Here is a 12,766-nt window from a genome sequence, read left to right as displayed (position 1 = left end):
CTGTCTCTACTAAAAACACACACACACAAAATTAGCCAGGCAGGGTGGCGAGTGGCTGTAGTCCCAGCTACTCAGGAGGCTGAGGCAGGAGAATCACTTGAACCCAGGAGGCGGAGGTTGCAGTGAGCTGAGATCGCGCCACTGCACTCCAGCCTGGGTGACAGAGCGAGACTCCATCTCAAAAAAAAAAAAAAAAAAATATATATATATATATATATATACACACACACACATATATAAAAAATTGGATTAAAAGGTAGATAACAGAATAGAATATATAATGTCACCCTATTGTTTTAAAAATGCATAGAAAAACGGCACGGAGGGAAACACATAAGAGAATTAACAGTGGTTATCTGGGTGGTAAATTTCCACTTACTTCTAATTATCTCACTTTCAAGTTTCTTCAATGAATATCTTTGCTTTTGTATGAAAAAAGAAAAATTCCCCAAATGTCTTGGTTGGGTTAAGTTACCCATTTCTCTCCTAATCTGCTTCCTACCATGCTTACCTCCCTGCTGGGGTAATCACACTGTCTCTTCACTCACACATTCAAACACAGACACACACCTGTCTGAACCTCTCCTCAGATGCTCCTCTGTGGTCTCTGATAACTTCCATCAGCCCCCAGCTGCCAACACCTGCCATATTCAAGGCCACTTACCTTTGAAGATGAGGAGCGCCGTCCTGGGAAGCTCATCAAACCAGTGCTCTCTGTTTTTCTTGGCCTGATAGACAACAGGACCAAGAGGGAGGCTGTCAGGGCCAGGGACCAGAGCCGTGCCCTGGAGCCAGGATGCTGGCTTCCTTTCCTGTTCACCCTGCTAAACTGGGGAACAATGTTAACCTTCAGGCATCTATATGAGAACACAGCCAGCCAGTGTGTACTGAGCATTTATAATGTGCCATGCAGAGGCATTATTTTGATATAGTCCTGAAATTAGCTTTGTCAGTAGGGATTATCATTATGCCACTTCCCAGGCAAGACAAGCCTCAGAAAGGCTCAGCAACCTGCCTGATGTCACAGAGCGACTAATGGGGTCTAAGTGAGATTGGGTACTGTTAACGATGACACTATGTCACAATTGTAAGGGCAGATTTGGGGGCTGGGGGCCACCTGTGATCACTGAAGTGTACCATGCCAAGCTGGGAGCTGAGCTGCTGTAGCAGGGAGAGAGCTGGATCTTGGGGTGTCCCTGCTTCTCACTGCCCCACTTGGGGACCTGTCTGTCTACTCCTTCTATGGTCTCAGAGGAGAACTCACCTTCCACTTCAAAGCCGCAACTTCATAGATATCGTAAAAGTCCTTTAGGCTGCCAAAAGCAAAATAAAAAGGGACAAAATATCAGAACATAGTTCCACTGAGCTTTGCTTCTCTTACTTGCCTGCCTATGGACACCTTTACAGGGTGAGGGCAGGAGGAAGGGAGGGGACACTGTGTGAGTCCCAGCACAGCAGTGCTGGGGGATCCTTTACCTGCGATTGTTTGGATCTCCTCTGACCTTGAGGTACTACGAATACGTAACCCACTTAGTCTCCACTGACTGCACTAACTATGGACAGTGTCAGTGCCCTGGAGAGGCAGCTGCTGGAGTACTAGGATTCTTAGGAGGACGGAAACTTCGCCTTTTAGCAGGGGCCTTAATGTAATACTTGGGACTGCAAGTTCAGCTCAAACAGGGCTTGTTCTCAGCTCCACAGCAGGCTGCTGTGGACAGGGCTTGGTCATCAACAGCCTAGACGACCAATCCTGCCCCTGGAGATCTAGGGTCAGTTCTCCGAGGCCGAGCCAGGTGTGTGCAGGGGATGGGGGAGGTGTATTCACCCCTCTCTGTCCACCAGGCTCACATGGGACTATGCCACCCCACTGGGGGTTCGAGGGCCAGCAGCTGGGCCAGTCCAATCCATGAGCTCCTTTTTTCTCAAGTCAGTTTGAATTGGATTTGTGTTGGACTTTTGTCACTTGCAAAAGGAATCCTGTGAATCCAGTCTGTAAGTCTACATGGATAAACATCTCTGTGGAGGAAATGAAGTCTCTGACAAGCCTATAGGCCTGCCCACCTCCAGGGCCTTCACATGCCCTGGTTCACTCTAGACATGAACGCCTTGTCTGGCCACGCTGCCCCTACCAGGCACCTGCTCTTACCTGAGCAGAGGTGTGTTGTTCTGATTCAGGGCCTTGAAGGTAAGATAGCGCTCCCTGGCACTCATCCGGGGCTTGTAGAAGCGCATGAGGCCTTCAAACTGCCTGTAGGAGATGCCGGCGGGCCTCTGGGGGAGAGGGAGGAACCGTATGGAACCCAGACTACTCCCTTTCCCTTGGGACACCCACTCCAGATCCACTCCGGCTCTGTTCATTCTTCCAAGGGCAGGGCTCCTGGTTTCTAAAGTCGCTGGCCTGGCCATGCTTAGGGGCTGCTCTGGGCAAGGGAGGGAGCACAGGGACCAAGCTCCTCCCTGGCCCATGGCTCCTACCCTCTGGCTGACAAGCAGGCGGTAGGCATGCTGGATGGCAGTTCGCTTGTGCAGTAGCAACGACTTGAACTTGCGTTTCTCAATGTCATTGAAGGTGTCGAACACCACTGCCAGAAGCTGTGGGAGAGAAGCACAGAGCCCTGGTTCAGGATGGTGAGTGGCTGGGGCAGGGGGTGCAGGGGGGTATGGGTTCATCATCTAGGCAGGGCTCTCATCCAGCCAACCCAGAGAGGCTCTGGGGAGACCCTTTCGCCTGCACTTCATGGGGTAGGAAGTCAGTCTCCCAAGTCTCAACAGAGGAAAGCCCTTTGTTCCTCTCGTAAATTTCCCTCTTCAGATACATGAAGGCATTGTTACTCAATCTTTCCCAGGTTCCCCTCCACTTTCCCACACTTTCCCCAGTTCCAGCGTGTCCCAGGCTGGGCAGGGGCAAGCCAGGGGAGGATAGAGTAGCAAGAGGAGTGCATCTGGGTTCTGAGCCCAGTCTGACTCCGGCCAGTGGCAGGAGGAGGCTGCCTGCCCACTGCCCTCCTGACCTCCGAGCCAGAAGTACCCTTCCTCCTCCTGCCCCCTTAGTACTTCTCCTTGTGAGTCACTGCTTCACGTGTGGCCCAGGAAAAGGGGGAGTGAGAGGCTCTGCATGCAAGGAAATAACGTTCTAGAGTTGGCTAGTACCAAAGTTAGCTTATCAGAGGGGGATGGAAGGTGGGGGAAGAACTTGAAAGAATCCTTTTTCGAAACACTTTCTCTGTCTTTAAAAATGTTTTAAGGGAAACAAACTCTCTGGTCCTTTCCCTCAAACTGGTCCCCCATTTTTTCCCTGTGGATCAAAGGTCAGCACGCTTTTTCTGTAACGGGTTCGATAGCAGCTGTTTTAGGCTCTGGAGGCCAAATGATCTCTGCTGCAACTACTAACCTGTGGTCATGTCATGTGATCAGCCACAGACTATACATAAACAAATGGGCATGACTGTGTCCCTGTGTATTTACGAACACAGGCTGTGGGCCACATTTGGCCAGCAGGCCGTACTTTGTTGACTGTTGCCCTAAATTCTCACAGCTCTAAATATATTACAAATTAAATCAAATACAAAGAAGTACTCAACATATTTCTTCTTGGTTTTGAGGAATTAACACAAGAATATATTTTCTCCTTTTTAAGACTTAAATTTTGGCCAGGTGCTGTGGCTCACACCTGTAATCCCAGCACTTTGGGAGGCTGAGTCGGGCAGATCACCTGAGGTCAGGAGTTCGAGACCAGCCTGACCAACATGGCAAAACCCTGTCTCTCCTAAAAATACAAAAATTAGTCGGGTGTAGTGGCATGTGCGTATGCCTATAATCCCAGCTACTCAGGAGGCTAAGGCAGGAGAACCACTTGAACCTGGGAGGTGGAGGTTGCAGTGAGCCGAGACTGCACCACTGTATTCCAGCCTGGGTTACAGAGCGAGACTCCATCTCAAAAAAAAAAAAAAAAAAAGGACTTAAAATTTTTTAGATTTCACATGCCTACCTGGAGAAGATGATTTTCATTTCTATACTGGGCCTGACTGTGGTGACTGGTGTGAGAATGCTCTGCGGAAGCATAAAAATAAACACAACACTCGATCGGAAGCCTCTTCCCATTAGTCCTGCCATGGATGTGTGGTCTGAGCACCGGCCTAACAGCCTGGTGTCGGATGTGATCTATGATGGCTGGGACATTCCTGGAGGCTGTCTGCGCCTCCACAAGCACCCTCAAAGTTCTTTGAGCACAGGGGCTTCACAGAACGTGTTCTATACTGGATTTTCCGATGGTTTCTGATAAATGAGGTAGAAATACACAAGAGATTTCTGGCATGTGAATGCAACTGAACAGAGTGGTTAGGAACAGGGCTCTGGAATGGGCCTGGCCTGGCCACTCCAAGCTATGCAGCCGTCAGCAAATCATACTGTCACTCTGACCCTCAGTCTCTTCATCTGCACTTCGAGAACCATACTCACTACCTCCAGGGTTGTGTTTATTTATTAAATCATTTCATCCTTATATGTAAAGCACTTTGCATAGTGCCAGGTGGCTAAGGCTTACTAAATGCCAGCTTTTACGGTTATTATAATATAGTTGGCCTTCCGTATCTGTGGGTTCTGCATCCATGGATTCAAACAACTGCAAATCAAAAATATTCCAAAAACAAAATGATGGTTGCATCTGTACTGTACATGTACAGCCTTCTTTTTCTTGTCATTATCCCCTAAACAATATAATAAAACAACTTTTTTTTTTTTTTTTTAATACGGAGTCTCACTCTGTCACCCAGGCTGGAGTGCAATGGCATGATCTTGGCTCACAGTAACTTCCACCTCCTGGGTTCAAGCAATTCTTCTGCCTCAGCCTCCTGAGTAGATGGGATTACAGGCACCCACCACCACACCCAGCTAATTTTCTCAAGTAGAGATGGGGTTTCACCATGTTGGCCAGGCTGGTCTCAAACTCCTGACTTCAAATGATCCACCCACCTTGGCCTCCCAAAATGCTGGGATTAAAGGCGTGAGCCACCCTGCCCAGCCCAGTATAACGACTATTTACATAGCTTTTACACTGTATTAGGTGTTATAGGTAATGCAGGATAATTTAAAATATACGAGAGGATGAATGTGCACAGGTTATCTGCAAATACTCTGTCATTTTAGACAAGGGACTTGAACATTTGTGGATCTTCATACCTACAAGGGGTCCTGCAAACAATCCCTGTGGACACTGAGGGTCAACTGTTTCTGATGTAAGAATGCAAAGGTCCCAGGGTCGCCTGGGTTTAACATCCAGCACTCTCAGCAGCAGCAGCACTGCCCTGGTGAGGACGCCACCCCCAGCAACTGGCTGAACTCCTGAAGTCCTGACAGGGCATTCCCTGCAACACTGCACCTGACTATGAATCTGGGACTTCCTGCCCCAGCGTTCTGCCCTGAGAGGCGGAAAGCAGTCCCCACTTCTCCACTCCCACGGTGCCCAGCGCTGTGTGGGTAGGGGCAGGTTGCTTCAGCATATAGCCTGAGGCGCAGTCACTCACCAGGTTCATGATGAAGTACAGCTCAATGGAGAGGTACACAATGAAGAAGACACAGGACCAGGGGTTCCGGGAGTAGGAGGGCATCATCACATCTGGGAAACTGTATTTGCAGAGGGTGACCCGGCGTGCTGTATCTGCCTGTCTCCATCCTCTCAGAGCACATGCCTTGCAGAGGACAGCTCCTTGTTCGCCTTCCCAGCCTCCAACCCCGGTTCCCCTACTCTCACCCCTGGGCTTCATGCTCAGTGGGCCAACCCTGTCTCCCAACGGCACCACAGCACCTGCCTGTGCTGGGATGTGGAATATACTTTGCAGAAAAGAGGAGGAGACCCCAGCGCGGCAGCAGAGGACCAAAGGCAACGCAGAGCCTGCACTTACTTGGCTGTGGTTAGAAGGACAAACAGACTGACAATGCTGTTCTCCAGGCTGCTGAAGTACTGCAAGGCAAGAGGGGGCAGAGGAGAGGTCGGGACCAGCCAAGAGCACACGGCCGCCAGGAACAGGCTGTGATGGGCCACCTGGTGCACCCTGCCATGCCTGCTCTTGCATCTCTCAAGGAATCCCTGAGGGAGGCAGAGGAAAGAGCAAACACGCAGTCCAGAGGCCTCCCCTTTCCTGCACCCGATGTTTCTGGCAGAAGCAGACTATTGACTTGGGGGCACTTTTTTCTAGGGAGTCACATGTCTGGGCCATTCGCCTGGTGCTCCCCCACTACTCCTCTGCCAAAATATTCCAATGGTCCAAACCTGATCCTGGCGGCACCCCTTTCAAGGACAGAAAAGGGGATCCCCTGCTCTTAAGGAAGGAAGTGGTCAAGTCTGAGTGACGGGAACTCCCACGTGCGGTGCACACACAAGCTATGATGAGAAACCAGGCAGGGCCCCCCTTCCCCACATGGCTACAGGGCCACGCTGGTGACCCTGTCTGAGGGAAAAGCCCTCCATAAAAGAAGAGACAGACAAACGTGCCAATTACTTACGGGATCTGAAGGGTTAGGGGAGAACAAGTAGAAACCTAGAAGCAGGTGGAAACACAGATAAACAAAAGGATTAGAGCAGAGGTCCCAAAACCTGGTGTCAAAAGGACCGGACAAATACAGGCAAATGAATGCAGCAGGTCAGGAAGAGCAGCAGGGACTGCTGGGGACCACAGCACCCTAAGAACACATGCTCTGTTGGAAGGGAGCAGGGCTGCAGGCACCAGACGCTTGCCGCTCTACAGCAATGTGCTGGGCACTATCGGCTCTGTTCTTTCAAAAGGGGGAAGTCTGTATTTTTGTATCTAATTTTAAAAAGCTGGCTCCAAGTTTTCAGACCAAACAAAACCCATCTGTAGGCTGGATCTGGAATCCAGGCTGCTGTTTTGCAATCTTAGGTTCTGAGAACATGACAGCCGAGTAAAATTCCAAAGGGATCCGCTGCTCCCCTGCAGCCAGGGTCCCAGGGTGGGAATGCCATTCATTTCCTCCCTTCAGGAATGGACCACTCCCGGAGTCCCTGAAATCCTGAGTGGGAAAAGGGAGGAACTCTGCCCTCAGGGGAAATCAGCCCTACCCCTGGAGAAGCACAAACAAAATTCTACCAAGAGTGGGATGGCGGGTGGGAGGAAGTGAGAGCCATGACTCAGGACAAGGCAGTCATGAGGGCCGGGAGGGGTGGGGCCTGGCTCTAGCCTCAGAGTCAGGGCTCTGGAGTCCCACTGTCTTCGCCATCTGCGGAGTCCTGGCGAAAAGACCTTGGCTTTCCCAGCTGAGTACCAGGGCTTCCAATGTCTACGCCCTGTGACTCTGTGTGGCTATCACAGTCAGCCCCATGTGAAAAACCAAGCCCTCCTGAGTGAGCAGCCTGTGACCTTGCTGTACCCAGTGAAGCTGAAGCTTGCCGTCTCTCAGGGCCCAGGCAAGTGCCTTCGAGAAACTCTCAAGCGTGACCACCAGGAAACACACAGGAGTGTTGACTGCAGTGGGATTTGTGATAAGAAAAACATCCAACACGAGAGCAGATTAACAAGCTTTGGCATACTTGCTTCGCTCCAGTGAAAATGAATATATGGCATCTACATGTATCAACAGGAATAAATTTCAAAAACACAGTACTGAGCGAAAGAGCAATGTGTAGAAGTGGACACCCATATTATATAACCACTTAGAGACTTTTTTAAGTATGCAAAGCGTTATCATTTCTTTGTCACTTGGGGAAATGTAAATGTGAAACAAAATATAAAGAAGTGCATGGGAATGATAAGCTTAGGACAGTGGGTACCCTTGGGGAAAGTGGGAATCACAATCACTAAAGGTCACAAACGTGCCTTCCATTTTATTCTAAGGCTTCATTTCCTAAGCTGGATGGTAGGTCCATGGGTGTTCATGTTATTATTATTTATTTTGAGACAGGGTCTTGCTCTGTCACCCAGGCTGGAATGCAATGGCACCGTCACAGCTCATTGCAACCTCTGTCTCCCCACGCTCAGGTGATCCTCCTGCCTCACCTCCTGAGTAGCAGGGACCACAGGAGCATGTCACACACCACCATGCCCAGCTAATTCCTGTATTTTTTTTTGTAGACATGGGGTCTCGCGCTGGTCTCGAACTCCTGGACTCAAGCGATCTACCTGCCTCAGCCTCCCAAAATGGTGGGACAATCGGCATGTGACACCATGCCTGGCGTATTTTTAAAACCTTTCTGATTTTCTGAAACTACCTGCTCTGGTCTGAATGTTTGTGTTCCCTGCCCCTAATCCCTATGTTGAAATCTAATCCCCAAGTTGAGGGTGTTAGGAGGTGCGGGCTGTGGGAGGTGAAGAGGTCATGAGTGTGAAGTCCTCCCGAAGTGCCCATATAAAAGAGGTCTCAGAGGCCGGGCGCAGTGGCCCACAATCCCAGCACTTTGGGAGGCCAAGGCAGGTGGATCACAAAGTCAGGAGTTGGAGACCAGCCTGGCCAATATGGTGAGACCCCGTCTCTGCTAAGAGTACGAAAATTAGCTGGGTGCGGTGGTGGGTGCCTGTAGTCCCAGTTACTCAGGAGGCTGAGGCAGGACAATCACTTGAACCTGGGAGGCGGAGGTTGCAATGAGCCGAGATCACGCCACTGTACTCCAGCCTGGGTGACAGGGTGAGACTCTGTCTCAAAAAAAAAAAAAGAGGTCCCAGAGAGCTGCCTCCCACCTTCCACCACGTGAGGACACAGCCAGAAGGCACCACCTATGGATCAAGGAACAGGCCCTCACCAGACACCCACGGCTGGCCCTTGATCTTGGACTTCCAGATTTCACAGCCTCCAGAACAGGGAGAAAAAAACTTCTGTTGTTTATAAGCCACCCAGTTGGGAAGAAATGAACTTTGGTTGTTTATAAGCCATGCAGTCTATGGCATTTTGTTATAGCAGTCCAAAAGGACTAAGGCACTGTCAAAATAATTTTTCTTCTCTTTTTTTTTTGAGACAAAGTCTCACTTACTCTGTTGTGGCCCAGGCTGGAAAGCAGTGGTACGATCTCAGCTCACTGCAACCTTGGTATCCCGGGTTCAAGCAATTCTCCCGCCTCAGCCTCCCAAGTAGCTGGGATTACAGGCCTGTGTCACCCACGCCTAGCTAATTTTTGTACTTTTAGTAGAGACTGGATTTCACCATGTTTACCAGGCTGGCCACAAACTCCTGACCTAGATTATCCGTCCACCTTGGCCTCCCAAAATGCTAGGATTATAAGCGTGAGCCATTGCGCCAGGCCCAAAATAATTTTTCATCCACTGTGAACGTGCTTTTTGAGTGCACCTAGGCCTGAGAAGCAGGAACTCACCGAGGATGGCGAAGATGATCATGAAGAACAGCAGCAGCAGGAGGATGTCCATGAAGGGTGGCAGGGACTGGAAGATCTGCCGCAGGTTGCTGGGGAGAGATAGGGCAGCTCAGGGGAGGTGCCAGCTGGGGCGGGCCGTCTAGGCCTCCTCCTTGTTGAGATGGGGGCCTAGTGCTTCTGACTCGAAATACTAAACCCTGCCACACCCTGGTGTGACATCATGCTTCATTTTCCTAAAGTGTCTTGAGACCCCCACTCAGTGGGTGGCGGGGAAAGAACTGGGGCAGACGTAGCACACAGCCACCTCCACCTGGTGACGGCCCAAGGAGGCAAGTGCCATGCAAGTGGGGAACAGAGCAGCAGAAGGCCAAGGGCATCACCTTGGGCGCAAAGGTCAGTTTCCATGAGCAGGATGTGGAAAGCATGAAGACATTTCAAGGCCACTTAGTCCTGGGACACTGGGCCTGTTTCAAGGACAAGTCCTGTTTCTAGCTTTGCAGATGGGCACAAAGAATGAATTACAAGCCCACTCTCAGCAACAGTAGACCAGCCAAGAAATTTTCCAGATTGCGTCTCCCAAAATAAATCTCAGTCGAGGCTTGGTCCGGTTTGAGTTTGGTCCCACAGCCTCAGTGGAGATGGCGGGAGAGTCTGCTTGTGTCACATGGATGCTGCTGAGCTGCCTGCATTTGGGTAGATAACACACATAGAGTGAGGAAGCAGCTCTGGAAGGCTGCAGAAAAGATGGGAAAAAGCCCTGGACCCAGAGGCCGCAAACCTACCCTGCGGCAGGAACATCGCCTTCTCCTGTGCATGGGTGGAATGGCAGAGGGAGAGTGAGTGTGTGTGTACTCCCACCGGCATGCAGGGTCGACCTCATCACTGACTGACTCACAAGCTCTTGCCCCACCAGCCCAGAGGTCAGGCCATGCCAGGATAGTGACTGTCTGCCCAGCTTCCAACCCGGGCCTTACCGCCGGACGCCACCGCAATACCGACAGTCCACCAGGAAAATGCAGCGCAGTGCTCGGGTCACCCGCACATGGGACATCTGCCGTACCAACACCACGATGGCCTCGATAAACTGCACCACCAGCACCGAGGTCTGCAGGGGGCAGGCATGGAGCACTGTCAGGCCCTGCAGCCCAGCCGTCATCCTGCATACCTAGAATGGGGGGCTGGAGAGGCAGTGCCCACTCTGGCCTCGGGAGGCCTTTTCTTCTCTCCAGCCCTCTCTCTCACACTTCCTGCCAACACCAGGCAGCCCCAGAAGAAAAAAACTCCAGCTGCAGGCTCAGGTGTGTGGCACCAGGAGAATGAGCCGAAGGGAAGCATGACTGCTGGTATCCACTGAGGAGGCAAAACTGCCACTCTGCCAGGCCCCCTCGATCAGCCCTCCCTACTCACATCAGGGATCCTGGGGCCTGCAGCTCCTCTTCAGCTCTGCTTACTTGGCTACACTCTCCTAGAGTAGCACACATGCTCCACACACTACAAAGTGCCACCTTGACGTGCTCCTACTCACGCCACTCTCTGTGGCACAGAGAGAAAACGCATAACACTAGGGACAGGTGAGCCCAGGCGCAGTGGGGTGTGAACCCCATATCTCCAGATGAATATAAAACAGGGAGAGCAGCACACGTCTCTCCAAGGTGACTGCGCCAGTGCCTGGCAGGTACTAAACACCCCCTCACATTAGCTACTGCTGGCATCACCACAACATCTAGGGCACTGGCAAGGCTGAGGGCGTGGTCAGGACAAGGACCCTAGGGTGACACCTCTAAGCATGGACTGGGTCCATGGTGGATTCTGAATTGTACCAAAGAGACAGGTTTGAAGGTGACATGGGAGAAAAGGCTGCAAGGGGAGGGACAGATGGGCGGACACATCACCTTGACCATGGTCCGCTTGTGCCGGATGAAGGTGTGGAGGCCCAGCCAGCGTAACTTCATGCAGAGTTCAAACACTACCACCATCAGGGCGAATAGCTCCAGGGTGGCGTGGACCTGAGACCAGAGGGTGTGGGGATGTGTCATGGCCAGCCCAGCCCACGGCCACTCCTCATTGCCCAATCCTCCCAGGACCTGGAAGTGCCCCAGGACATCCTCCCAACACACATCAGAGTTACAAAAACCTGGCCCTGCTAGCCTAAAGACAAAGCCTTGGTCACGGAGCCTTCCCCAGAACAACTAAACATAAACTTGATATCCAGGAAACTGACATGCTGGTCCAAATGATGAAAAATCAGGAAGGAGCCTGAAGTTTAAAAGTAAGAAAAACAAATTAGCTGGGCGAGGTGGCGCACACCTGTAATCCCAGCTACTCAGGAGGCTGAGGCAGGAGAATCGCTTGAGCCCAGGAGGCAGATGTTGCAGTGAGCCGAGATGGTGCCACTGCACACCAGCCTGGGCAACAGAAGGAGACTCAGTCTCAAAAAGAAAAAAAAAATAAGAAAAACAAAATAAGATAAAATTTAATATCTAGCCTTGTTCTAAGAGGGATTTCATGTAATTTACAAAAGATCTATGAAAGACACTAAGAAAGCATCAATTAGGAACTTAAGAAATAAAATCCGATTGTCAAAGAAACAAGCAGAGAGCAGTTCCTAAAACTCTCATCCTCATTCTGGACAAAAGGACAAGACATGAAAAACCCTCTGCTGGAAAACCTTCCCAGCAGGGAAGTCAAGTGCTTCTGGGAAACAGACATGGGAGAGCTCCTCCTCCCAGGGGTGCGGAGGTCCGGGGCCTGTGGACATTCCAGTGGGCAGGAACTGACAGAGTGAAGGGATGGGAAGACAGACTCCAGCACAGGGGACAGAGTGGGGGAAGTGTGCAGAGGAAGAAACACAGACTGGCTGGAACTGTGAGTTCCAGGCACGAAGAAGGAGAAACAGGAGGGAAACTGAGTCATGGAGGGCCTCAGAGGCCAGGCTGGATGAGCGCTTCCTAACTCAACAGGCACAGGCTTCCTTCCCTGCTTCCATGCCTCCCGCACACCCTTTGAGAAGGGAACAAGCACAGCTCCACACCTGCTCTGGCCCCCACTGAATGATGGCTGGGCCTAGGTGTGGGGACATCTGAGGGGCTGGAGCTGCCCAGGAAACATCCCCGCCACCCATGGTGACCACACCCAAATGCCTTCTCCTTTGGGGCTGGAGACAGAGTAGTGGGACTGTCCACTGGGTGCCCTCCCCACCCGGAGCCAAGGTGTGGGCACTGGTTCTGAGCAGGGCCTGGGACACTTCCCCTCCCTGGAATGTACTGGTGGGTAGAATCCCAGAGAGACTGGCTGAAGGCCATTCACTCCAGCTGGGACACCCAGGCATTTCTGCTCCCAAGGCCTCTATGACCACCTGGTATCTCTCTGTTTTAAGTCTGTTTGCAGTGTTTGTCCTCCCAGTATGTTCCTTTTTGGGGTTCTCTCGTTTGCCCTGAAAGCCGTGGCTCC

The 12,766-nt window shown here is 51.4% G+C and overlaps 1 protein-coding gene across 1 annotated transcript in view; it reads right to left on the bottom strand.

The window, feature by feature from the left end:
- The window catches only part of TPCN1 (two pore segment channel 1), a 75,766-nt gene that overhangs the window by 18,717 nt on the left and 44,283 nt on the right, over positions 1-12,766 (bottom strand). Inside the window, exons 5-14 of the mRNA XM_023203973.2 lie at positions 11,209-11,322; positions 10,291-10,421; positions 9,317-9,405; positions 6,502-6,536; positions 5,901-5,959; positions 5,523-5,622; positions 2,476-2,592; positions 2,147-2,271; positions 1,265-1,313; positions 665-728 (exon numbers count right to left, since the gene is read on the bottom strand). Coding sequence (XP_023059741.1) covers positions 665-728; positions 1,265-1,313; positions 2,147-2,271; positions 2,476-2,592; positions 5,523-5,622; positions 5,901-5,959; positions 6,502-6,536; positions 9,317-9,405; positions 10,291-10,421; positions 11,209-11,322 — 883 coding nt within the window. The remainder of the gene's footprint in view (positions 1-664; positions 729-1,264; positions 1,314-2,146; positions 2,272-2,475; positions 2,593-5,522; positions 5,623-5,900; positions 5,960-6,501; positions 6,537-9,316; positions 9,406-10,290; positions 10,422-11,208; positions 11,323-12,766) is intronic.

The sequence above is a fragment of the Piliocolobus tephrosceles genome, chromosome 10 (genome assembly GCF_002776525.5).
Source record: "Piliocolobus tephrosceles isolate RC106 chromosome 10, ASM277652v3, whole genome shotgun sequence".
Classification (NCBI taxonomy): Eukaryota; Metazoa; Chordata; class Mammalia; order Primates; family Cercopithecidae; genus Piliocolobus; species Piliocolobus tephrosceles.
Note: the sequence above shows the minus strand (reverse complement) of the source record. Positions and strands in the feature narration are given on the sequence as shown.